This window comes from Rhinolophus hipposideros (assembly GCF_964194185.1).
Source record: "Rhinolophus hipposideros genome assembly, chromosome: 20".
Classification (NCBI taxonomy): domain Eukaryota; kingdom Metazoa; phylum Chordata; class Mammalia; order Chiroptera; family Rhinolophidae; genus Rhinolophus; species Rhinolophus hipposideros.
The window spans coordinates 13,713,376-13,737,047 of record NC_138066.1 but is presented as its reverse complement, the minus strand read 5'-3'; the positions used below and the strand labels follow the sequence as shown (position 1 = coordinate 13,737,047).

Genomic DNA, 23,672 nt, shown 5'->3' with positions numbered 1-23,672 from the left:
CTTCATTTTTTCCATGATCTGGTCCTTCATTCACACAGATTCTTATGCATTTGTAATCAAATGCTTTTTGCTTAAAAAGAAGATAATTGGGATAGTTCTCATCCTTGGCATTTTAGAGACCCAAAGCGCATCAAAAGGTGAATTATGTCATCTTCCAACATCCATGGACAAATTCTTGGCAATATGAATTATCTGTACAAGATAATAATTTTATATTTATTTTTACTGGCAGTTAAAAATAGTAGATAACAAAACAACTTGCATACTGTTCTAAGATACATTCAATCAGCCTCTTCAAAATGTTATGCTGTTTGGAAATGATATTTAAGGACACTCATTTATATTTATATAAAATATATATATATAATATATTTTGGGTAACTGTGTTTATTCCAGGACCCATCAGCTACAAGTCAAGTCATTGTCCTTCAGTCTAGTTGTGAAGGGTGCAGCTCACTGGCCAATGTGGGAATCGAACCGGCAAACTTGTTGTTAAGAGCACGGGCTCTAACCAACTGAGCTAACTGGCTGCCCCAATCATTTATATTTTATTAATATTTTGAAAAAGTTTTTAATTTTCTCATGAACAGAATCAAATCATAGGTAATGGAGATCCTTAATGGGTATTTAGTGACCAGCTGGATTAACTGCCTCTGTTTTGGTGACTATCACCTACATAATCAGGGTTGGTCATCCAGAATAAAAGTCTCCTCTTCCCTGGCCATGCTGGAGAAACATGGTCACATCATTTTCAGTACTTCTCTTCTTTCTTCAGTTATTATTTGGGATCCAATTTTTTTGTCTCTGTAGCTCTATTTCATGTTATAATTAATTAAATCAGCACTTCTGTATTAATTAAATCAGAATATTTATTATTTAAAAATGCAACAACTCTATTGATGAGTATCATTTTAGGGAGAGTCATATGCTTTTTAGAAACAGTCTAGTTTAATCCACAATATAGCAAAAACAACAATATCTCCCCAGGTCAGTTCCATTAAAGATTTTAATGGATGGCTAAAGAATGTCTAATCTGATTATGTCTGATAATTCTCAGATTACATTTCAGAGAGTGATGTTTTCATTTGTTCATCTAACTTTCCACTAAGAATTATTGGATACACTTAATAAGACCAAGATTATGAAAGGTACAATGATGTGTTAAGACTTGCCCTCACAAGGGATATAAATGTTTAACTATGACATTGTTTTGTACACCTGAAACTAGTAAAAAAAAACGTTAAAAAAAAGACTTGCCCTCAGAAGATTGCATGCATAGTAGGGGTAGTTAAACATGATATAGTTCAATAAAAATTGATATTTGATTAGTGATTTATACCTTCAAATAAAGAATTATCATTATGCTTACATCCTGTGACAGGCAGATGTTATTTTTTCTAAATATAGATGTAGCAGCTGAGTCTCAGACCTTCTCAACATTAGTCTGGTAGTACAACAGTTGGGACATGAACCCAACAGTCCAGTGCTGCCATTCTGCCAAAGGACAATAATGTGTACAGAGTGGTAATTTCAATAAGATGTCTCATAAATTGTTTGTTATATGATTTTAGAGAAGACTTCCTAACTGGAAATATCAAAGGTGGCTTCTTGGAGGGGGAGGACATTGGGGATAGATTTTCAAGTGTCTCCTAAGTAGTAACTGCAGTCTCCAATATGAGCTCACATTGGTAATGAGGAGATTCTCTTGCTGAACAGTTTCCCCAGGGCAGCCTTCATGTCCCTATTTCTCAGACTATAGATGAAAGGATTTAACATCGGGGTCACGGCCATGTACATTACACTCATCACAGCATCCTTTAGACTGTAACTAGTCAGGGGACGGAAATACATGCCCATGACTGTCCCATAAAACAAAGAAACAACTGTGAGGTGGGAGCCACAGGTGGAGAAGGATTTGAGCACACCCTTGGAGGATGGAACACGTAAGACCACGGAAAAGGCCCCAACATAGGATATGACGATGCATAGTAATGGCACAGAGAAAACACCAACCCCTAGATACATCATCTTCACATTAAAGTGGATGTCAGAACAAGATAACTTGAGCAAAGGGGTAATGTCACAGTAGAAGTTAGCCACTTCCTGGTTGCCACAGAAGGACAGACTAGCTGTAAGCAGAGTGTGAGGGAAGGCATTAGCATTTCCAACCACCCAAGACCCAACAACTAGCAGGATACAAGTCCTCGGGTTCATTATTGTTGTGTAATGAAGTGGGCGGCTGATGGCCATCGCACAATCATATGCCATTGCAGCCAGAATATAGCTATCTGTATTACCCAAAGCAATCATAAAATACATCTGTGTTAGGCATCCCCCAAAGGAGATGATTTTGGTGCTCAAGATATGGTTGGTCAGCGTCTTTGGGATGGTTACAGAAGAAAAGAAGATGTCAACAAAAGAGAGGTTAGCAAGAAAAAAATACATGGGCTTGTGAAGGTGAATGTCAGAGCAAATGGCCAAGATGATGAGCAGATTTCCAATCAGTGTGATGGGGTAAATGAACAGGAAAAGGATGAAGAAGAAATCTTCCTGTTTCCGCTGACCGCTAACTCCCAGAAGGATGAAATCCAGGGTAGAGGACTGGTTTTCTTCCCTCATGGTTCCTTTATTAAGAAAGGGGAGAAGAATCCAGAATTATTAGTGAAGTTACTGTGTATAATGCTCTTCTTTACACAACAGTTTGTCTCAAGTGATCAGCCACCTCTACAATTGAGTTTACTAAATCTGGAGAAAGCCAACATTTTGGGGAAATATCCTTGTTCATCAGTGGGACTAAATGACAGCCCTGGACACTCATGTCTAAGAAGTGAGCAATCTTTGAATCAGAAGTGCCCATCCTCCCCCACCCCAACACCACCATCCAAACACCTAGCATTTAATCAATTATCAGATACTTAACTTTCATATTGCATGTGCTTCATACTTTGAAAGGTTTATGGAAAAATAAAAAAAAATATCTGAAAAATAAAATGTGTTAATCTATTTATTCAACACGTAAGGCATAGTCTCTGCTCTAAGGGACCTTACAACTTAATGGAGAAGCCAGAATTACATGTTAATTTCATTACACATGACCTGGGAAGGACAGCATTTTGGAGTTTCTGACAAAGTACTCCAGTGCAAAGGTTATATTAGTGCAAGCACTAGCCTGGAATGAGGAATTGTTCCAATGACCAAACTCATAAAGATCCCAAATCCCAGGAAATAACAGGTATTGACACTGACATTGAAAGATTATAAATCACAAGGAGCACTGGACTGACACCCTAACAAAAACAAGCCTACTAAATTTTCTACCCAAGTGTCCCATTCCCAAAGAAGACTTTAATCTCTTTGGAAAACTCGGTAATATAGATAATTGCAAAGCTTTTCTCTTCAGGCTTCTCTTTCCCTTATTATTTATTTTGGTGACTCATCCAACTCCAGAGTCACTTCAACTACCGCGTAAAAAACTCGTAAGTCCGTATCTGTAGGCTTGATGTCTCTTTCCCATATTTCTATCTTTAGGCATCCTGCCAACATGTCTGCACAAACTCCCTTCTCTGCACATCCCTACCTAAGTAGTTTGCAAGATTTTTTGAGGAGGAAAACCATACTTTATTTTAGTCACCCCCAGAGAGATCATTGTGAAATATTGTTCATAATATGAACCAATGAGTTTGCACTCAATGTTCTTAAGTTAAATCACGGTTTATTTCTTGGGTTCCCCATATCTGGGATGCTTACAGGTACACTCACCCAGTTTATCCTTCACTTCTACATCTGATTTTGTTGATTCTTCATTTAAAATAATTCTTAACTAATTCAACTTTTCTATGTATTATCTCAGAGCTTTAGCTTAGATCATTGTCATTTTCCACCTGAAATGTTATGATACTCCCTTAACTGCTTGAGTGTAGATTCCCTCCTCTTTAATCCACTTGTACTTGAGGCATGTTAATTATGGCAGAGACTACTAGCTACTCATCCAAACCCATGTTGTTCTCTGCTTCCTGAACATACGTTAGGCTACATGTCCAGGTTCCCTTGTACTGAGGTGTGGACATGTGACTGAGTTTTACTCCTATTCATGTGTTCCAGTTCTGAGCTTCCTCCATACTCTTTTTGCCCTCACGACAACTAGATGGAAATGACCAGGAAGCGGAGTGGGATGAGGAAATCACAGGGTGAAATGTGCTTGTGTCTTTAGTTCTCTACACCCAGCAGAGCCTCTTACCTCCGAGGATACCCAGTGGGACACTTACATAGGAGAGAAATGAACTTTTATTCTGTTTAAACTATTATGCATTTTGAGATGTATGTATTACTGTAGTCCAGGATATCCTAAATAATTCACTATTTTTTCTAAAGAGAACGCTACTCAAGAATTAATTTAATCTATAATTAATTCGATCATTAAGTCTCAATATCTCCAATAGTACATGTGTGAATTATATGCTAGGCATAGGGGATGCAGAGCTAAGTATATATTTCCCCAAATGTGATGTGCTTTTCCATCACTGAACCTAAAGGAATTTGGTATTCTTTCTTGAAATACTTTTCCTTGTCTTTGTACAGAATCATAATATCTTAAGGTTGAGAGGGCTCAATAAAGCTAAAGGACCCAGGGACTATGGTTAGTTCATATGGTATGGAAGCGTAATATTTTAGAGGAGTGGTTCTTGGCAATGTGGCATACTAAGCCAATGTCAATAGATCCCATTCCAATTAAAACATATAAAAATTCTAGACAAATTTTAAAACTAATAAAATATGCCTATAACCAAATTTAAAAGAAAGAAATGGGAACACTTAGGTGTGAGAAACAAAAAGAATACTCAGAGCAAGAGTTGTAAGACAGTTGATGCTATTGTGGACACTTGGGTTTTCCAACTACAAACAAGACCCAAAAGGCTGGGGTTTGGTATGTAATTCCCCTTTGGTACAGGAGATGTGGCCATAGGCCTGTATGAAGTAGACAGCTAATTTGAGTCCTCTGTGTAAAACACATGAAGTATTGCCCTATTTGTGAAATAACATTAGAATTTATTTTTGCTGTATTAGAATTGGAAAGGAAAGAACAAAAGAACACAATTCACAGAAAATCTAATTGTCTACAAAGAACCCAAAGGAATCTCTAGGTCAATCAAGGATTCCCAAGGGAATCTCCAGACATATTAGCAGGTTCGTTTGATGTAGACTGATATTAATAACAATTGATACTGTTCTTGTTCTTAAACAATAATAAATTAGAAAATATAATTTAAAAAGACTCATACTACCAATAAAAAGTATTAAGGAATCTGGAAATAATTCTAACAAAAGAGGTCCAATTGGTTTCAAAAATGACAAGACTTTATTGAAGGAAGGACAAGAAAAGAACACCTAAGAAAATGAAGATAAGCAATGTTAATGATAAGAATTACTGTGGTAAAAATGTCAGTTCTCTTCCAATTAATTTATGAATTTGATGCAATCCCAATCAAAATACTACAGGTTTCTTTTAAACATGGAATTTAGCATGCAGGAAAATAAGGAGCCAATAAAAGCTAAGACAACTTGAAGATAGAAAATGAGGAGAAAATAATGGCCCCATCAGGTATCAAAATAATTTACTATGGCAATTCAAACAGCAGAGTAGTATTGACGTAGGAAATGAAAAATAGATGTATGTAACAGACTAGAGAGACAGATCAGATTAAGCATTTATTAACAGTTGGTACATGACATAAGTTGGTTTAGAAATGGCAGGGAAAGGATGGACTGACCATTTAGTAAAGAGCATGGGAACAACGGGATACCCATATATGAAAATAATACTGAAAAATAATCCCTAAAGGATTAATTGTGAAAAGCAAGACTTCAAAAAACTTAGAGGAACATATAAACATCTCAAATCAACATGTAATCCTTAAACTTTTACAGTATTTTATGTCAATTATATCTCAATAGAGCTGAAAATAATTAGAGGAAAATATGTTTATGATATCAGGAAAGGGACTAATTTTTTAAACCAGCACAAAACACACACAAAGTAGGATAAATGTATTACACTTTGACTATTTTAAATTTAAAACATTGGCATGAAAAAGACTATAAAGAAGGGAAAGAGAAATCATGGGCGCAAAAGAGGAATCTGCTGCACACATAATCAATAAAGCATTAGTATTCAGAATATGTAAGAGTCCCAGACGCTGGTAAAAGGGTCAAAAATAGGAAACTATGGGCAACTTGTTAGAATAGATCAATCATAGGAGAAGAAGCTGTCACGACTAATAAAAGAAAAGAGGTTGAACTAAATTAAAACAAAATTTAACAAGGAATAGTGGAGAAAACATACAAAAGTGGGAAATCAGCCTGGAAAAGAAGTTTGGGGTTATAATGTGGAGAATTTTGAACCAACATAAAACCTTTGTACTGGATTTGTTACATACCAAAAATTAGTATAGTGGATGTAAATTGTACTACCCTTTTTGGCAACAGAAATATGCAACCTTTTGTAATACAAGCATTTGGGCATATAAAAGGGCTGGTGAAGAAGGCAGCATTTTCAATGACAATCTGGTGCGAGGACGATCACAAGTTGATGATTAAAAAAAAAAAGTTAATAAATATAAGAAAAAGCTGCACCAGAAAAGAAGTAGACGGTTAAATCAATGCAACAGAGGAAATATAGTCAATAGAATTGTAACAGCTATGCGCAATGTCAGATGGGTAGTAGATTGGCAAGGGGTAGATCAGGGAGTTATCACTTTGTGAGGGGTCTAACTATTGCGTTGTTTTGTACATCTGAAACTAAAAACAATTTTATAACATCTTAAATGGATTATATGGCTAAATTAAGCATATGCTTTAAAAAGGCAGCCGTTAAAAAAAGAGAGAGAGAGAGACAGGGAAGCAGAGCAGAGAAGTTTCTGAGCACAGGGACTTCGGAATCGTCAGTGTTAAATGCCACAGGGAGAGATGATTTCTGCTGAAATCTTGAAGAGAGAGGTAAAAGAACCATATGTTCCCGGAGAGAGGAGCCAGGAGAAGCATCAGCATGAATGCTAGAGACAGAGTGAGAGCCTTGAGTTCCCTGGAATTAATCAGAGTTCCAGGCAATGCTGGGCTGCTAAAGTCCACTTTCCTGGAAAGTGTTTGTGCTCTGAGATATCTGTCACACGAGTGTGACAGTGCTGAGGACAATTTTCCAGGGACATAAGAGGCCAAATACATACATCCCCTTGCCATTGTGGTTAGCAGACAAGGCCAAAGGAATGTCCAAGTACTTTGACCCATCTATGTTTTGATAATAAAAATAACATAATTTTCTGAAGGGGCCTGTTAGCATACCCTGTGAATGTGGGAATACAAGGTGGGTTAGTAGCAGCTCCTCTCTAAGAAAATGGGTTTGTGCTAGTGCATGTACACACACACACACACACACACACACACACACACACACACAATATTAGTTCATGACGTGGAGAGCTCAGGACTGAGATACCCAAATCAAAATTCCTCCTTCCTCATCTGATTTTCATGGATAAGGGCCCAAGAATAACCATTGTCACAAGGAGAGTTCCTCCTCCTCCCTTCTCCTCCCCTTTTCTCCCCTCTCCTCTCTCCTCCTCTCTGTTTTGTCTACACAATCTTGAGAACCTGGGTTCCGGAGTCAAGATGTGAGTCCTAGTTTTGCCAGTCCTTCTCTGTGTGATTTTAGGTAACTCAGTTCACCAATTTTTTTCTTTTGATAAAATGACAAACTAATTCTACTTACCTCTTGTTGTGAGGCTCAAAAGGGATAAGGCCTGTAGTGCAGTTGCTGATTACCTGTCCCTTGATATCACTGTCTTAGAGATTGTTCTCCACTGTCCACAGCCCCTACATGCGGAGTCAGCTCAGATGTTGTCAAAAAGGCTTTGGTCCTGTGACCTTCACTTCTCTTCCACAAATGGAAAGTTTACAGCCAACGGGCCAGCACCCATTAGCATTCTTTTTCGGGGACAGGCATGTTAGAGAGCGGGTCTTCTGTTCCTGAGGCAGAGGAGACAGGACTTGGATGGCTTGGAAAGAGGAACCCCAAGTTTCCCAACTGTGGAGCAGAAGGGATGGAAGGAACTTGTCCTGGATAGAGCCTGAAAATGAGTACTTTAGTTTCCTCCTCTCAGAAGTAGGATAGAGAAAAGTATGAATGATTCACTAGGTTACAAAGTCTCTTGAAAAATGATTTCCCCATGTTCATTCAGGTCTTAATCAGAGTAATTGTTAGACTCATTACACACTTCTACACCTGTGCCCTGAGAGGACAGTGGTTCTCAAGAGTAATCTTTCCCAGAGTTCTAGAGGGAAGGATGGGCAATGGAGTTTTCAATAAGGTGTGTCTCCAGAGTCTAAGCACTTGGCTGACCTATTCTAACCTTTTTCTCGGAATGTGGGCTCCTCTCTGCTGTTCAGAGACTTGAAACCATCCCTTGGGATACAAGGACTATGGTACAAGCTCCTGGTCTTTATTTCAGGATATATTGGAGGCTTTCTGGTATTAAAGATGCAAAAAAGAAGAATTATATTTCACCTTTTGTCTATGATTTCTCTTGAGGAGGGTTATGGTGATAGTTCAGCTTTCTTTTTTCTAGTATTTTAATAGTAAGTCTCTGAATTTTTTAAATTCTTAGATATGGAAAGGGCCTAGATGTTATCTAGTCCACCTCATGTATGTGTCACTTTTATAACAGCCCCAATTAATGGTCATTATGTTACTATGACTTAGCACCTCCTATGGCAGAGAGGTCACTGCTTTCTGTAGAGGACCATGGTGAAAACTGTGAACTCTGGCCAGGTTTCCTTCCAGGCTTCTGGAAGTAACTGACCTGAGTGAGCCTGGCTGTAATTGACCTCGGACAGTTATTTAATGTACTTACTCATCTCTATAATTAGAATAACAACAGCAATAATGACATCCTCATAAAGTTGTTCTGAGGATCAAATGAACTAATCTCTGAAAAGTTCTTAAACTAGAGCCTGGCACATAGTTAGCACTGTTATTTTACTAACTCAATACTTTACTACCTCTATACTATTAGTTTTACTACCTATCATACTACCTATTGACTACCTATTTTACTACTGGTCATGTAATTATTAGACAACTCTCCAAACTCTTCTTCAGATTTTGCATATGGGAGATGTCCAAATATTTGTTGAATTCCATTTTCCTTTAGGCGTACAAGTGTTTTGAGTCACACCTTCCTATTTGCTCTTTAATTACCTGCCCTGTGTTTAGCTCATGCTCCAGTGTCCAGGACGTGGGCTCCTGAGACACAGATGACATCTCATCATAAGTATTTTCCTCCTGGTAATCATATTTTTCTCTTTATATATTTTTTGAAATCTCTTACTATTTCCATGTTTTATTTTCCACGTACCTGTAGGAGCAAGGAATTACGCAATGCCACCAAAGAGAATACAAAGAAAATGATACTTTAGTATCAAACATTGCAAATATTTCTGTCTATAGTGACTACACCTTTCATTAGCTAGTGAAAGGGATTTCCGACTTTCCATGTCCTAAAGAGAAAATCCTGTGGATGGTAAAAGAGGCTAAATTTAATTTTCTGTTAGAAAATTTCAGGCTTTGTTAAATCCCTTATAGTTTAAAGACACTTTAAAAAAGAATGATCTATATTTGCAGAGTAAGAGAAGAAGAGCAGTCCCTTAAGTACTTGGAAGAAAAACTTGTATTTGAATGCAGTTAAGGAAGGAAACAGAAATTTTTAAAATTATTTTTTCATATTCTGAAGACATTTAAAATGAAAGTAGCAAACAAATTCAGATGAAAATGAAACTGACATAGAAACAGCAGACAGAAGTGAATAAGGAGCAGAAAAATGATTTTAATTGCATTTTAAGGCAGAATTGACATTTCAGAAAATAAATTAGTAATATTCAGGACAGAATTCAGAAGTTGTCTTAATCTATTTGAGGTACTATAAAAAAAATGCCACAGGCTGGGTAGTTTATAAACAGTAGAAGTTTATTTTTCACAGTTCCGGAGGCTTAAAAAGTCCAGGATCATGCCACTGGCAAATCTGGTGTTTGGTGCGGGCTTCCCAGTTCATAGAAGACCCTTTTCCTTGTGTCATCACATGGCAGAAAGAGAGAGAGAGCTCTGTAGGGTCTCTTTCTAAGAGCACTAATCCTATTTGTGAGGCTCCACCCTCATGAACACCCCAAACACTTCCCAAAAGCCCTGCCTCCTAAACCATCACATTGAGAATTAGGATTTAAGTGTATGAATTGTGTGTGTATGTGTGGTGGGGTTGCGGGTAGGGACAAAAATATTCAGATGGTAGCAGAAATCCTTCCTTAAGGAAAATTAAAAGGACAAACATTTTTAAGCAATAAAGAAGTTTTGAGTGTTGAGAGAAAATAAAGCTTAGGCTGGGGAGCCTGGTTGGGGCTGGGACCCCTCGCTCCTCCAGGTGGGGAGGTGGAGGGGGGAACCTCTGCAGCTGAGATATCCCTCCCTATTTTTAATGGTCACATGAGGGTATGGGACCATCCTGTTCCTCATCTCTGCTCCTCTTACCAGTCTTGAGCTGGCTTCTTCTGTATGTCCGTAATTGTAGGGTGTCAGTTCAGCTAGACTTCAGGTGATTCTCAATAATGATTTTTCTGCAGTTTAGTTGTGATTGATGTTGTCCTGAGAGGAGGTGAGCACAGCGTTCACCTACTCTGTCATCTTGACCAGAAATCCAAATTCAATCTCTTTTGTCCACCCTGCTCTGCACTCAGGGAAGCTGATCAGTATGAACGCAACAATAGGCTGCCTTATCCTCTGGCATTTGGTTTGGTTTAGCCAATGGAGAGCTGCAGCCAAGACTGGAGGGAGGAAAGAGAGAGAGGTTGGAGAATTTATTCCTAAAACTACTAATCTGTGACTCCTGCATCCCTGTGTAAAAGTCACAGCTCCTGCTAGGCAACTATCTATGCACATCTCTTTTTCTGTTCTCTACCTCTCTGTGTTTTGATGTTTCCTCACTTCCCTGCCTTCAGATTTGGGGTGTAAAGTCCTTCCTGATATTTCAAAACTGATTTCTGGATGATAAGTGTGCTTGCTATGGAGATGTCATTGCTTTTAGGTCTGCTCAGTGGACAGAGTTAAGAAATACAGGTATGTGTCTATATACATACATAAACCTCTATTTCCATCTATCTGTCTGTCTGTCTGTCTGTCTGTCTGTCTGTCTGTCTGTCTATCTATCTATCTATCTATCTATCTATCTATCTGCCTACGTGTTTATCATCTTGAGAACCATGAATTTACACGCATAACTCTAGTTTCAGCCCAACACACAGGGTTCATTCTAGCCTTTTCACTTTCTGTGTTTAAAATTCCCTTCCGCAACAATAAGAAACCTGGCTGTTAATATCCACATTATAATTACTTATTTGCTCAATTGTAGGACACACATAGTTTCAGAATCACTAACTCATGCTACTGTGTAAAACAAATCAACAACAAGAATAAAAAGTATTTCTATAGTTAAATGTGTCATTAGCCTGAGGGTAGTAAAAATACCATGCTCAAAAGCTACTTGGGTTAATTTCCTTCCCCCTTTTTAATGTGTTTCTATTATTCATTTGAAACCCAGTTAGATTTGTTTCTGTTTGCATTCCATCTGGGTTGGTTTTCTCCTATCCTTAATTTTATATCTATACCTGGTAACTATGCCATATCTGAATATATATATATATATATATATATATATATATATATATATATGATGTGTTTATATATATGGTGTGTTTTATAACCTGGTAAAATTATTTCCACCCCACTCCCATGGTATTTCAAACAAATAACATAACCACACTGAAAGGGGGCAGGAGGAAGTAACCTAATTTTTGAACACAGTATTTTGACTGTATGTAGCCTCATACTAAGTTAAAAAAGGAACTGAAAAGACACATTCTCTAGTTATTTATTTGTTTTTCTCAGTGGTATGAGTTAGCAGTTCTAAGACAGCTTTAGGATATTCTAAGAGTCTAAGCTTTTCTTCTCCAGTGTTTTCCTGAGCGAAGAGCAGGGAAAGCACTGGCCACAGAAATGCTTGTGGCACAAGATTTCCTAATTTTAGCAGAGACCTCTTATGACTTCATTCAATAGTGTTGTTTCATTGATGAGCAACCAAAGGAGATATTTTTGGATGGATCGGGTGGCTTTCTCGTTCAACTCAAGAGACAGGCAGTTAGTAACTCTTCTTAAAGGAAATCACAGTATTGCTGGACGACATCCGTTTAGTAACCACTCCTGAGAGGCTGTCAAGGACATGGGACAATTACTAAGCTGCAAACTCCCACAGGATCCCCGAGAGAACTCACACTGAGGCTGCCTGGGAAATAAATAGCACAGGTCCCCTTTTAGCCCACGGCTGAGACCCTAGGGTTATTCCAGAGGTTCTGATGTCATGAACAGAATCCCATCTGCAGCCCTGCTGCAGTTGGGGTGTAAGAGGGGCTTGCTGCAGCAGAGAGGCAAGCTACCTGGACATGAGCCTTTTGTTATGTTCACATGTGTCCCTGGGTCTTGCCTCTGAGTCTGCAGGCAGAATTTTCATGTTAATCTCCAATGATGTAGAGGATTGAGAAAGAGGCAATAGGTCATTGGTGATAATGGCAGAGATGGACACTGGCAGGAAGGTAAGCTTGATAGCTGGGGTGACACACGAGTCCCAACACAGCTCCCTGTGCAGCAGCAAACATGGACTAGCATGTCCAGGGGCAGTGAGGATATACAGGTCAATATGGCCTGCTGTCCATCTCTGAAGTGTCCGAGTCAAGTAGGGAAGAAAAGACCTCAGCATTTGATAACGAAAGTATAACAAAATCTCAGCACTTGCACAGTTTGCGGGGAAGGAGGATGTTAAAGTGTAAAAGTCATTTTCACCAGAAGACAAGAGATTTGGGAGCCACCAAATGAGGGGCACAGAAAATAGGTGATGGAGGAGAGCAAAGGAGGATCCCTGGGAACTGGTGTGTCCAGGAAGTCTTCCCAGAAAAGGCGATCAAGAGGGATTGAGAACCAGCCCTCCTGTGCAGGGTGGAAGGATTGGTGAGAGCAGTGTTTCCCTTCACACACAGAAAACCCTGGGGTGAATCTTTTAGAACGGCTATGATTTCATAGTCTAGCCACGGTAGGAGACTCAGAAAATTGGACACTCTACTAAAGAGAGTCTGTGTTTTGGCTGAGAAATTCCTTCCTATGGGACTGATCCTGGCATTAGGTGGTCTCAGGTTTGGGTGGTAATGGAGAATGCCTACTAATCTCTTGCAAGATTATAGTTTTCAGTGCTCCCACTTGCAGACAGTACAAGGAACGGCGATGTGGGAGAGTGGGAGGTGATGGTGGAGAGAGTGTCCCGGGCAGAAGGAAGGGCAGTTGAAAACGTCCAGAGATGAGGACTGGGGGTTGGGATGAGGGGAGACTGTTCAAGAAACTGGTAAATATCATATTTGGTGCTGACAGAGCAGGTACAGTGCCGGATTGATGGTGGTGTTGAATGGACAGGTCACAGAGCGAAGGTCAGGGTTAGGCAGGCGCTGATAGAAGGAACACAGGAGACCCAGATGGCATCTGTTGGGCCATCAGCAGGAGAACCCCAGTCTATTGGGCCATCAGCAGGAGAACCCCAACCAGTTGTCTGCTAGGAAGCTATTTGAGACTAAACATCAGCTCTGCCAGGAAACCATTGCCTGGCATTTGGAGTCACAAGAGCAAATCCAGGTCATGCGACTTATCAGTGAGTGACCTTGGGCACCTCACTCAGCCTCTCTGAGCTTCAGTTTCCTCGTCAGCAGAGGATAATAGCTGTATCTGCTTCCGGTGATCTGGAGGGGATTAGGAAGTTCCTGGGTCAGGGTCCCCAGAAGGACTCAGCAAATGTAAGTTCCCTCCAGCATCACGCCCCTCCTCAGCTGGGAGGCTCTGGCAGGAACCTCCTCTGCTCAGTATGACTTTATAGGAAATGCTCTTTACTTGGGAGAAGGGTCTTGCTCTCAGCCTGTACTCTCAGGTCTGGCAGAGCCAGGCACGCAGCCCAGTGCGCAGTCCTGCCGTGTCCCAGTGCGCAGACTCAGACCTCAGAGATCGCTGCGTCCCGGTGTCTCCGTCCAGGCCAGCAGTCCAGGCCCTCCTCACCTTGGCTCCTAAGGATTTATTTGTGTCTGTCTGCATTCTGCTTGGGTTGGTTTTCTCCTGTCCTTGATTTTATATCTATATCTGTAACTATACCATATCTGAATCGACATATGTATTTGCCTATGTGATGTGTTTTATAATCCGATAAAATTATTTCCACCCCACTCCCACAGTATTTCAAAAATAATGTAGTTACACTGAAAGGGGGCAGGAGGAAGTAACCTAACTAATTCATGAACGCAGTATTTTGACTATATGTCCTCATACTAAGTTCGAAAAGGAACTGTAAACAAATATTCTCTAGTTATTTGTTTTCCTCAGTGGTAAAGATTAGCAGTTCTAAGACAACTTTATGTATATTCTAAGACTGAGCTTTTGTTTTTCCAGCATACTGTTTTCTGTGTCCATGAGTTTGTTTTGTTTGTTGCTTTCTATTTTATATCCCACATTAGAGTAAAATGACCATGTTTTACCTCATTTAATGCATTCCCGTGTATAATGTGCACCCACGTTTTTGGCCCAGACTTTCAGGTAGAAACTCTTTAATTTCTTCATTCAAATTTTTATTTGTTTACATTTAGGTACTTGTTTTTTGTATTATAAAAGAATTTTAGAATTTGTATTTTAATATATTATGGTACAAGAAATTTTATGTAACAAATAATTACAAAACACAAGAACAGATACAAGATACAAGAAATGTTATGTAGCAGTAACAAATTTACGGTATTTACTCATCATAGAAGGCCAACTCTTCGTTGTTGCAAGTTCGTCCTAAGTTCAACAAAACCGATTATCATATTCCAGGGTATTACACACACACACACACACACACACACACGAGTATACGTATATGTACATATATGCACACACATATATACACACATATATATATACATACTTGGCACCCTCTGTATATATACATATATATATGTATATATACAGAGGGTGCCAAGAAATACACATTTTAAGAAAGGAAAATTGTTTTAAATTGTAATACTCAATATATACCAATAACAAAAGATGAATACAAGTCACGTTTGACTTCTGCAATTATAAGAGGTGCTCAAAGTGGTTTCCATCAGCATCCAGACACTTCTGATTACGGCGAACTACTGCTTGAGTGACATTGAAGTGTCCACTTGTATACTTTTTTTGGCACCCCCGGTATGTGTACATATGCATATATACACATATATTAATATATATACATATGTGCCACATCTGCTTTATCCAGTCATCCGCTGAAGGACACTTAGGTTATTTCCATGTCTTGGTTATTGTGAATAAAGCTGCAATGAACATAGGGATGCAGATATCTTTACAAATAAGTGTTTTCAAATTCATCCTTCTTTATATACATAATTTCTCTCTATCCTCAGGTGTTTACACCATTCCTAGCACTTAGTTCACCCTCAGTAATATTGTTGAATGAATGAATGTCGTACTGTTAGTACTGGAAACAGCATGTCTTCTTGCCTTGTGGCAGAGTTCTTTGGAGGGAGAGAAAGAAGCTTTGAGCTCACCTAGGAAATCAGAGGGAGAATCAACTTGGTGTGGTCAAAGATAAGAGCTGAGGTTTCAGATTTTGAGAGAATTTGGCTTGTCTTGATTCTACCACTTAAAAACTGTGTGGACTAGGCTAGTTATTTTGACTTAACTTGTCTGACCATCACTCTTCTATGTAAATGGAGCCAGCTAATGGCTTCTACTTCATGGTGTACTGTGAAGGTTAAATAAGATAGTACAAGTAAACTTTGGAAAGCGTTCTGGAGAGTAAGTTCTCAATATATGTTGATTACTATTTAAAATTATTTGGTATATGTTTATCTTTGAAATGTAAACATTCCAGGATATGACAATGTATGTTCTTTGATCCTTCAAAAATTATGTATAAAATTCAGAGAACCATTTGGATGTCCAAATGCAGGACTCTTTCCATTTTAGTACAATTTGAATCAGATTCATATATTTTGCGTTGTTCCTTGGGAGTGTCTCATGATATTACATTCCTAAATACTAAGCATACATCTCAAAAGTAATCTTTTCCACATGCCCTAAATAACATTTTCACATCGACCCAAGTAATAACAATTTCTTATTATTATCCACTTCTAGTGTATAGTCAAATTTCTCCACTTATCCTCAAAAGTGTGTTTTCAGTGTCTTTTGGTCTACCAACATAGGAATTTAATCCAGGACCTTGCATTGCATCCAGTCATTGAGAATCTTGGTGTAGATTTTTTTTTTTTATATCTAAGGATTCATTTTTTCACAACAGTGACTAATTGAAGAGATTGCCCCAATCTCTTCTTTCTCAAATTCATGTTCACTGATGGCAGCATCTGCATCACCTGGAGCTTATTAGAAATGCAGAGTCTCAGGCCCAAATCCAGAACCACTGAATGCAAATCTGCATTGACTTGTGTGCCCAGAGTGGCTTATATGCACACTGAAGTTTAGGAGGCACCGCTGTAGTGTCCTACCTTTATAATTTATGTGATTGTTTGCTCTTGGTGGAGCTAACTTGCTCCTTGAGATCATGTATTCCCGTAACTGGAAGTTGCCAGCAATTTGATTACATAGATATTAAACATTTTTAACTAAAATGCATCACATTATATTGTATGCCATGATTGATCGATGGTAAGATTCACCACTGGGTTTGTGAAATGATAGCCTGATCCCTCCATTGTGATCTCACATTTTCTTTCTTGTGTCCAGGAAGGAATCTGTGTGGTGTGAGTTTGGCATCATATAAATATCCATCCCTCCATCTGCCATTCACTGAATGGTCTTAACACCATTTGTCATCATTTTATCCTTGCCTGAATCAATGTTTTAATGGGGCTTTAACATGTTCCTCTCATAGATCTTGAAAACTTTTTTTTTTAAAGTGTTTTTTCCATAGGTATCTTGCCTTTTTTTGTTGTTGCTATTATAAACAGTTGGTCCTTCTCTTTCATCACATCTTCCAAGTGGATATTGTTTTTATATACAATGAATATGACTGATTTGTGTATGTTGATTTTGTAACAGACAAAATCAACATGCAAAATCAAAAACATACTGATCTCAATAGTCTGTTGTTTTTCATGTTTTCGTACAATACTTATCAAGCTTTAAAATCAATATTGTCCCTGCTTTATAAAAAAGACTTTGGAAGTTTTCCTTCTCTTTCTATACTCTATACTAAATAGAAAAAGAGATTGTCTACTTTTTAAAGGCTTGGTGGGATGCCCTGTGAAACTAGGTGATCCTGGCACTTCTTTAGGGAGTAGCTGTTTGACAAATATGCTAGACTATATTTTTGTTGTCAGTTATCTACCTTCCCAGAAGGAAGATTATATACTCCACTTTTTGCTATGTCATTTTTGCTATGTCATTGTGAGCGGTTATAGTTCTGTGTCCCCCTGGCATCTAGTTAGCTATGTTACTTGTTTTAACAATGGAAGTGAGTGGACATACGTACCACTTCCAAGCAAAACCTTTAAGAAACATAATGAACTCTCTATATCTTTTCTCCTTTTCGTCAAGAATGGCATGTCCCAAATAAGGGTTGCTTTAATCAGAGCTGCATACAACTTGCAGTTGACATATAATATAAAAAGAGGAAATGAATCTTTGTTTTTGTAAATCACTGAGATTTGAGAGCAGTTTCTATCACAGTTCTACCAAGAAAAAAAATGATTAATGTAACATTTTTTTGTTTTTGTTTGTGAAATGTGGTTGGCTTAGACTTTCTCTCTTTACCAGGGTTATTTTTGGTAGATTGTATTCTCCAAAGGTTATTCATTTCATTTGAAATTACACATTTATTTGCATGGGATCTCTCTGATTACATGATGTTTTCCATTATGTTGATAGCTTTATATAATATATACTCTTAGTCCCTTCTTTCTTTAGACAATATCTTTTGTTCCTAAAAACAATAAAATTAACTTATAACATTTAATTTAATTCCCCTAAAAGTACAGCTGAAGAAAAAATAAACTATAACTAAAGAAATTTGGGACACAAAGAAGAGCAGATAAATAAACCAGGAAGCCTAGTTTAATTCTCTTAAATTGTGTCTCCCATACTTCCTAGTATATTCTACTTAATAGGTTTCAATAAAATATACAGTGTACATAGTATGTGATCAATACAAATCCATTAAGGTCATTCTTTCCTCTTCTTCTCTAGAGTTCAGAGAATGGCACATTCATCAATCATCTAGAGTAAAATATGTGTAGAGAGTTTTAATGGGTCTCACTTGAGGTCTCTTTCTCTGACTTCTGGGCTCATGGCAGGAGGGAACCAGACCAGCATGTTTGAGTTCCTCCTCTGGGGATTCTCAGAGAGGCCAGAGCAGCAGCACATCCTCTTCCTGCTGTTCCTGTGGATGTATGTGGTCACTGTGGCCGGGAACCTGCTCATTGTTCTGGCCATTGGCACCCACACATGTCTCCACACGCCCATGTACTTCTTCCTCGCTAGCCTGTCCTGTGCAGACATTCTTTTCACCTCCACCACCGTGCCCAAGGCCCTGGTGAATATTCAGACCCAGAGCAGATCCATTTCCTATGCAGGATGCCTGACTCAGCTCTACTTCTTCTTGAATTTTGGAATCATGGACATCTTTCTCCTTGTCACAATGGCCTATGACCGCTACGTGGCCATCTGCCACCCTCTCCACTACACCATGGTCATGAGCCGCCAGCGCTGCACACTCCTGGTTTCTGCTTGCTGGGCCCTTCCGAATCTTGCTGCCATGACCCACACCTTCCTCATATTCCGACTTTCCTTCTGCTCTAAAAAGATCATTCCTGATTTCTTCTGTGATCTGGGACCCCTGATGAAGGTGTCTTGCTCAGACACTCAGGTCAATGAGCTCTTCTTAGGGGGAGCAGTCATTTTAATCCCCTTTATGCTCATCCTGGTCTCTTATATCCACATTATTTCAGCCATCCTGAGAATTCCCTCTGCCCAGGGAAGGCGCAAGTCTTTCTCTACCTGTGGGTCCCACCTTGCTGTTGTTGCCCTGTTCTTTGGGACTGTGATCAGGGCTTATCTGTGCCCATCGTCCTCTTCCTCCAACTCAGTGGAAGAGGACACAGCAGCTGCTGTCATGTACACTGTGGTAACTCCCCTGCTGAACCCTTTCATTTACAGTCTGCGGAACAAGGACATGAAGGGAGCCCTGGGGAGACTTTTCAGGGGCAAAGTCTCCCTCTCGTGGGGCCAGTAACGCCTGCAGAGAAACTGCAGGTGTCTTCTGTTCCTTCATGTGAGGAACATCATAGAAATTTCTACCTCAAGTGTCTCATTTCTGAATCCCACATGTGCCTAATTGCTACTCCCCTCCTCAAGTCCTACCAGAATTTGATATTACTGAGGAAAATCTCAAGATTTCGCGTTGTGCTTTAAAGTTAATCTGTTAAAGAATTACTTATTTACTCATTTTTTACTTATACAATAACTTCATGAGGAGGAATGCCTTTTGCAATGTTCATAATTCTAAAAGTTTGTGCAGCCTTTTATGCTAGTTCATCAAAATTCAGTGAGGTGATGGAATGTGGGTTAATTATCAAAATATTAGCAAGTAAAGTCAATATTTTATTGCAAGTGCTGATTTTAAGTGAACAAGTATTTTTTTCCTACAAAAATAGGAAATTATACAAGCACTTGTTGTCTCAAGGTTATGAGTCTAAATCTTTGTAACCATTAAAATAATGCAAGTTACCATTTTCTACTCTCTCTCTGTGTGTGGTGATAACACTTAAGATGTACCCTTTAAGCAAATTAGCAAATTGCAAGTATATAATAGAGTATTGTTAACTATAGTCACACTACTGTATATTCAATCTCCAGAAATGATTCGTCTTGCAGGACTGAATTTTGTACCCTTTGACCAACATCTCCCCGTAGACCCTGCATTGCCAAGAGGCTCACGGGTGATGCTGATGCTGATGGACTGAGTAGTACGCTTTGAATAGCTGGGCCACTTGCTTGGTAAGGTTCCATCAGACAAGTAGGGAAATAACAGTAAAATGGAATCCTGGTAGAAATATCTCTGGGTGTAGAAGAAATAAAGCCAAAGATAAAAAAAGTATGAACAGACTTGGAATGGGAAAACATAAGAGGTAGTTAAAGAAAGAAAGATGATAAAAAGAATTTATAAAAACTGTCAAAGGAATTTTTTTTTATTAGTTTTAGGTGTACAAGACAAGGTAATACTTAGACATTCATCATTTATATCCCTCACACGGTGAACCCCCCTCCCCCCATCCACTATCCCTCCGACCTCGCACCGAGCCATCACATTATATATATAAAATTATAGTTGGCATTCATTAATGTTTAGCTTCTGGTGTACAATGCCATGATCAGGCATCCACAGTGTCCCTGAGGTGGTCTCCCAAATAGGACGCATGTCCATCGGATACCCAACAAAATCTTTACAACATTATTGAATACGTTCCCCAAATTAATTTTCAAAATACCCTGAGGCCATCTTGTGGTTACCAGCTGCTTCCTAATCCCTTCACCTTTCCCCTTATCCCCAACACCCCCCCCCCCCGCCCATCTAACAACTCTCGGTTTTTTCCTTTTTGTCCCCAAAACTGTTTCTGATTAGTTCATTCACTTATTCTTTTCTTTAGATTCCGCATATAAGTGAGATCATATGGTACTTGTCTTTCTCTTTCTGACTTATTTCACTTAACATAATGTTCTCTAGATCCATCCATGTTGTTGCAAATGATAAGATTTCTTTCTTCTTTATGGCTGCGTAATACTCCATTGTATAAATGTACCACAGCTTCTTAATCCAGTCATCTACCGATGGGTATTTCGGTTGTTTCCATATCTTGGCTATTGTGTAAAGTGCTGCAATAAACATAGGAGTGCATACAGATTTTTGAATTGGAGTTTTGGATTTCTCTGGGTAGATGCCTAGGAGTGGAATTACTGGATCATAGGGTAGTTCCATTTTCAGATTCCTGAGATACCTCCATACTGTTTTCCATAGTGGCTGCACTAATCTGCAATCCCACCAACAGTGCACTAGCGTTCCCTTTTCTCCACATCCGCGCCAGCCATTTGTTGTTTGTTGATTTATTGATGATAGCCATTTTGACTGGGGTGAGTTGGTATCTCAAATGTCCATACTGCCTAAGGCAATATACATATTCAACACAATTCCTAGCAAACTACCAATGACGTTTTTCACAGAAATAGAACATATAATCCTAAAATTTATATGGGACCATAAAAGACCCCGGAAAGCCTCAGCAATCTTGAGAAATAAGAACAAAGTCGGAGGTATAACGATACCTGACTTCAAACTATACTACAAGGCTACAGTAATCAAAACAGCATGGTACTGGCATAAAAATAGACACATAGATCAATGGAACAGAATAGAGAGTCCAGAAGTAAATCCATGCCTATATGCCCATCTAATCTACGACAATGGAAGCAAGAATGTACGATGGGGTAAAGACAGTTTGTTCAATAAGTGGTGTTGGGAAGCCTGGACAGACACATGCAAGAAAATGAAGCTGGACCACCTCCTTACACCATATACAAAAATAAATTCAAAATGGCTTAAAGACTTAAATGTAAGATCTGAAACCATAAAATATCTAAAAGAAAATATAGGAAGAAACTTCATGGACATTACCCGGAGTAAGATTTTCACTGATATATCCCCTTGTGTGAGGGAAGTAAGAGAAAAAATAAACATGTGGGATTACATCAAACTAAAAAGTTTTTTCACAGCAAAGGAAAAACTGTCAAAGGAATTTTAACTATATTAGAACTAAGTAGGTCTAGTAACCTAGAATCTGGTTAGCAATACTTGTAGCGACATCCACAGCTAGCTGCTCTTGCTGGGCCAGCAGGATGATAGTGACAAATATTGATTCTGACAAGATCTTCCTCATCAATCCTGATCACCTGGTCACTAAACCTTTCAGAGAGCAGATTAGAGATGGTGAATTGAAAACCTCTGCAGTAGAGATACTGATAGTGATTTTTAAATGAGTATGGAAGCTGGCCAATCTCTTGTCATCACATCTGCAAAGCCACATTATATATTCAATCTTGCAAATAGAAACAAAAGACAAAATTTTCTGAGACCACATTTTTTAAGATCTTGAAGGGTTACGAGGGCCACAAGATGAGTGAAATAAAGACTGATTTATTCACCTGGAATTTATCATGACTCAACTAGGTCAAGCCACTTTTAATAAGGTAACTTCAATAGGGCAATAGAGAATTTCTGCAACAAGCTTAACACTGAAAACAACTACTGTGTATCTTGAAGATGCTCATGGGATAATCACTTTCTAAACTGGACATTTGGCAATCAGCAAAATTTACTTAGATTTTTGTAATGATGTAAACAAACAGTTACACATGCTTAGTTCGTGATTTTATTTGAAGTTTTACATAGGATATATCTTCATCAGGAACTGAGCTCAGGTCTGCAGCTGCACAGACTTCTCTCAAAATTTGTCTTCCTGTAACAACAACAAAAAATATTTGCAACTATTAAAACAAACCTCTGAACAATACAGGAATGGTCCATGTTATTTTCAGCGAACAGATTTATGAATAATTTTTAATGAGACGATAAAATATACAAATGTAATATTCCCTAACCTTCCTTATCTGCTTAAGTCATGGCTGATTGCAAATGCTGATATGCAGTAAAAGAATCTGTATCTTCTCAAAGTTCTTTCCATTGAGACTTGCGGCCTCTAGTCTCAACCAAGACTGCATCAAAGATAAGATTTTCATTTCTACAGTATAAAGTTCACATTTCTATGTCAAGATTGAGAGTAAATACAAAAATCATTGTGTGAATTTGAAGACTTGGAACAAATTTATTGAAGAGCTTCGTGAAGAAAAACCTCTGGGTTGGTTCCCAGGAGTCCCAGATGCTAACCCAAGGGCCTCCCTTATTTTGTATGAGTCTAGTCTTCTCTTCTGTGAACTAAAATTATTGATAACTGAGAATTTTAGGGAAAATGTCTACAGTTTGGTTATTATAGTTGAGAAACTCCAGTCAACTCCGGGGTGCCACAGACAGCTGAACTCCAGGCTGCTCCACACCTCCATGCTTCCGGCTTACAGATTGGTAGGGCACAGATTGGTAGGGTGCAGACATTACCCTCAGACGCCCAACAGTGCCTGCTGCTTCGTCCATTGGGATACAGAGACTTGTATGTTTTAAAATGGAAAAGCGTTTTGCAAAGTATCATTCATTGCAGTTAGTGAGATGAAAAAGTTGTTCATACTATCAAATAATTACCCTTCTGAGATAGAAGTGACCTCAGCAGCTCCTTTAAGGTGGAAACTAAGCCCAGCATTGTGAAGGGGTTGAGTGAAGAAACAATGGGGTGCTCCCATGATGGATTTCCTGCCTCAGAATTCTGACTCCTGCAGGGGGCCGCTGCTTTCCAATTCTAAGTTCAATGACTTCAAACTCAGTGACTTCAAA

The 23,672-nt window shown here is 38.8% G+C and overlaps 2 protein-coding genes across 2 annotated transcripts; one reads left to right on the top strand and one right to left on the bottom strand.

Annotated features, from left to right (window-relative positions):
* Nucleotides 1-1,680: 1,680 nt before the first annotated feature.
* Nucleotides 1,681-2,619, bottom strand: LOC308489299 (olfactory receptor 1A1; the record flags this gene model as incomplete). Its single annotated transcript, XM_081030172.1, has 1 exon — nucleotides 1,681-2,619. The coding sequence occupies one exon, from the start codon at nucleotides 2,617-2,619 to the stop codon at nucleotides 1,681-1,683; it is 939 nt and encodes a 312-aa protein (XP_080886298.1).
* A 15,842-nt stretch (nucleotides 2,620-18,461) lies between these two features.
* Nucleotides 18,462-19,412, top strand: LOC308488868 (olfactory receptor 1P1-like; the record flags this gene model as incomplete). The annotated part of the gene is made up of 1 exon (XM_081029098.1): nucleotides 18,462-19,412. Exon 1 carries the CDS (start codon nucleotides 18,468-18,470, stop codon nucleotides 19,410-19,412), a length of 945 nt encoding a protein of 314 aa, XP_080885224.1. The 5' UTR covers nucleotides 18,462-18,467.
* Between the last annotated feature and the right edge of the window lie 4,260 nt (nucleotides 19,413-23,672).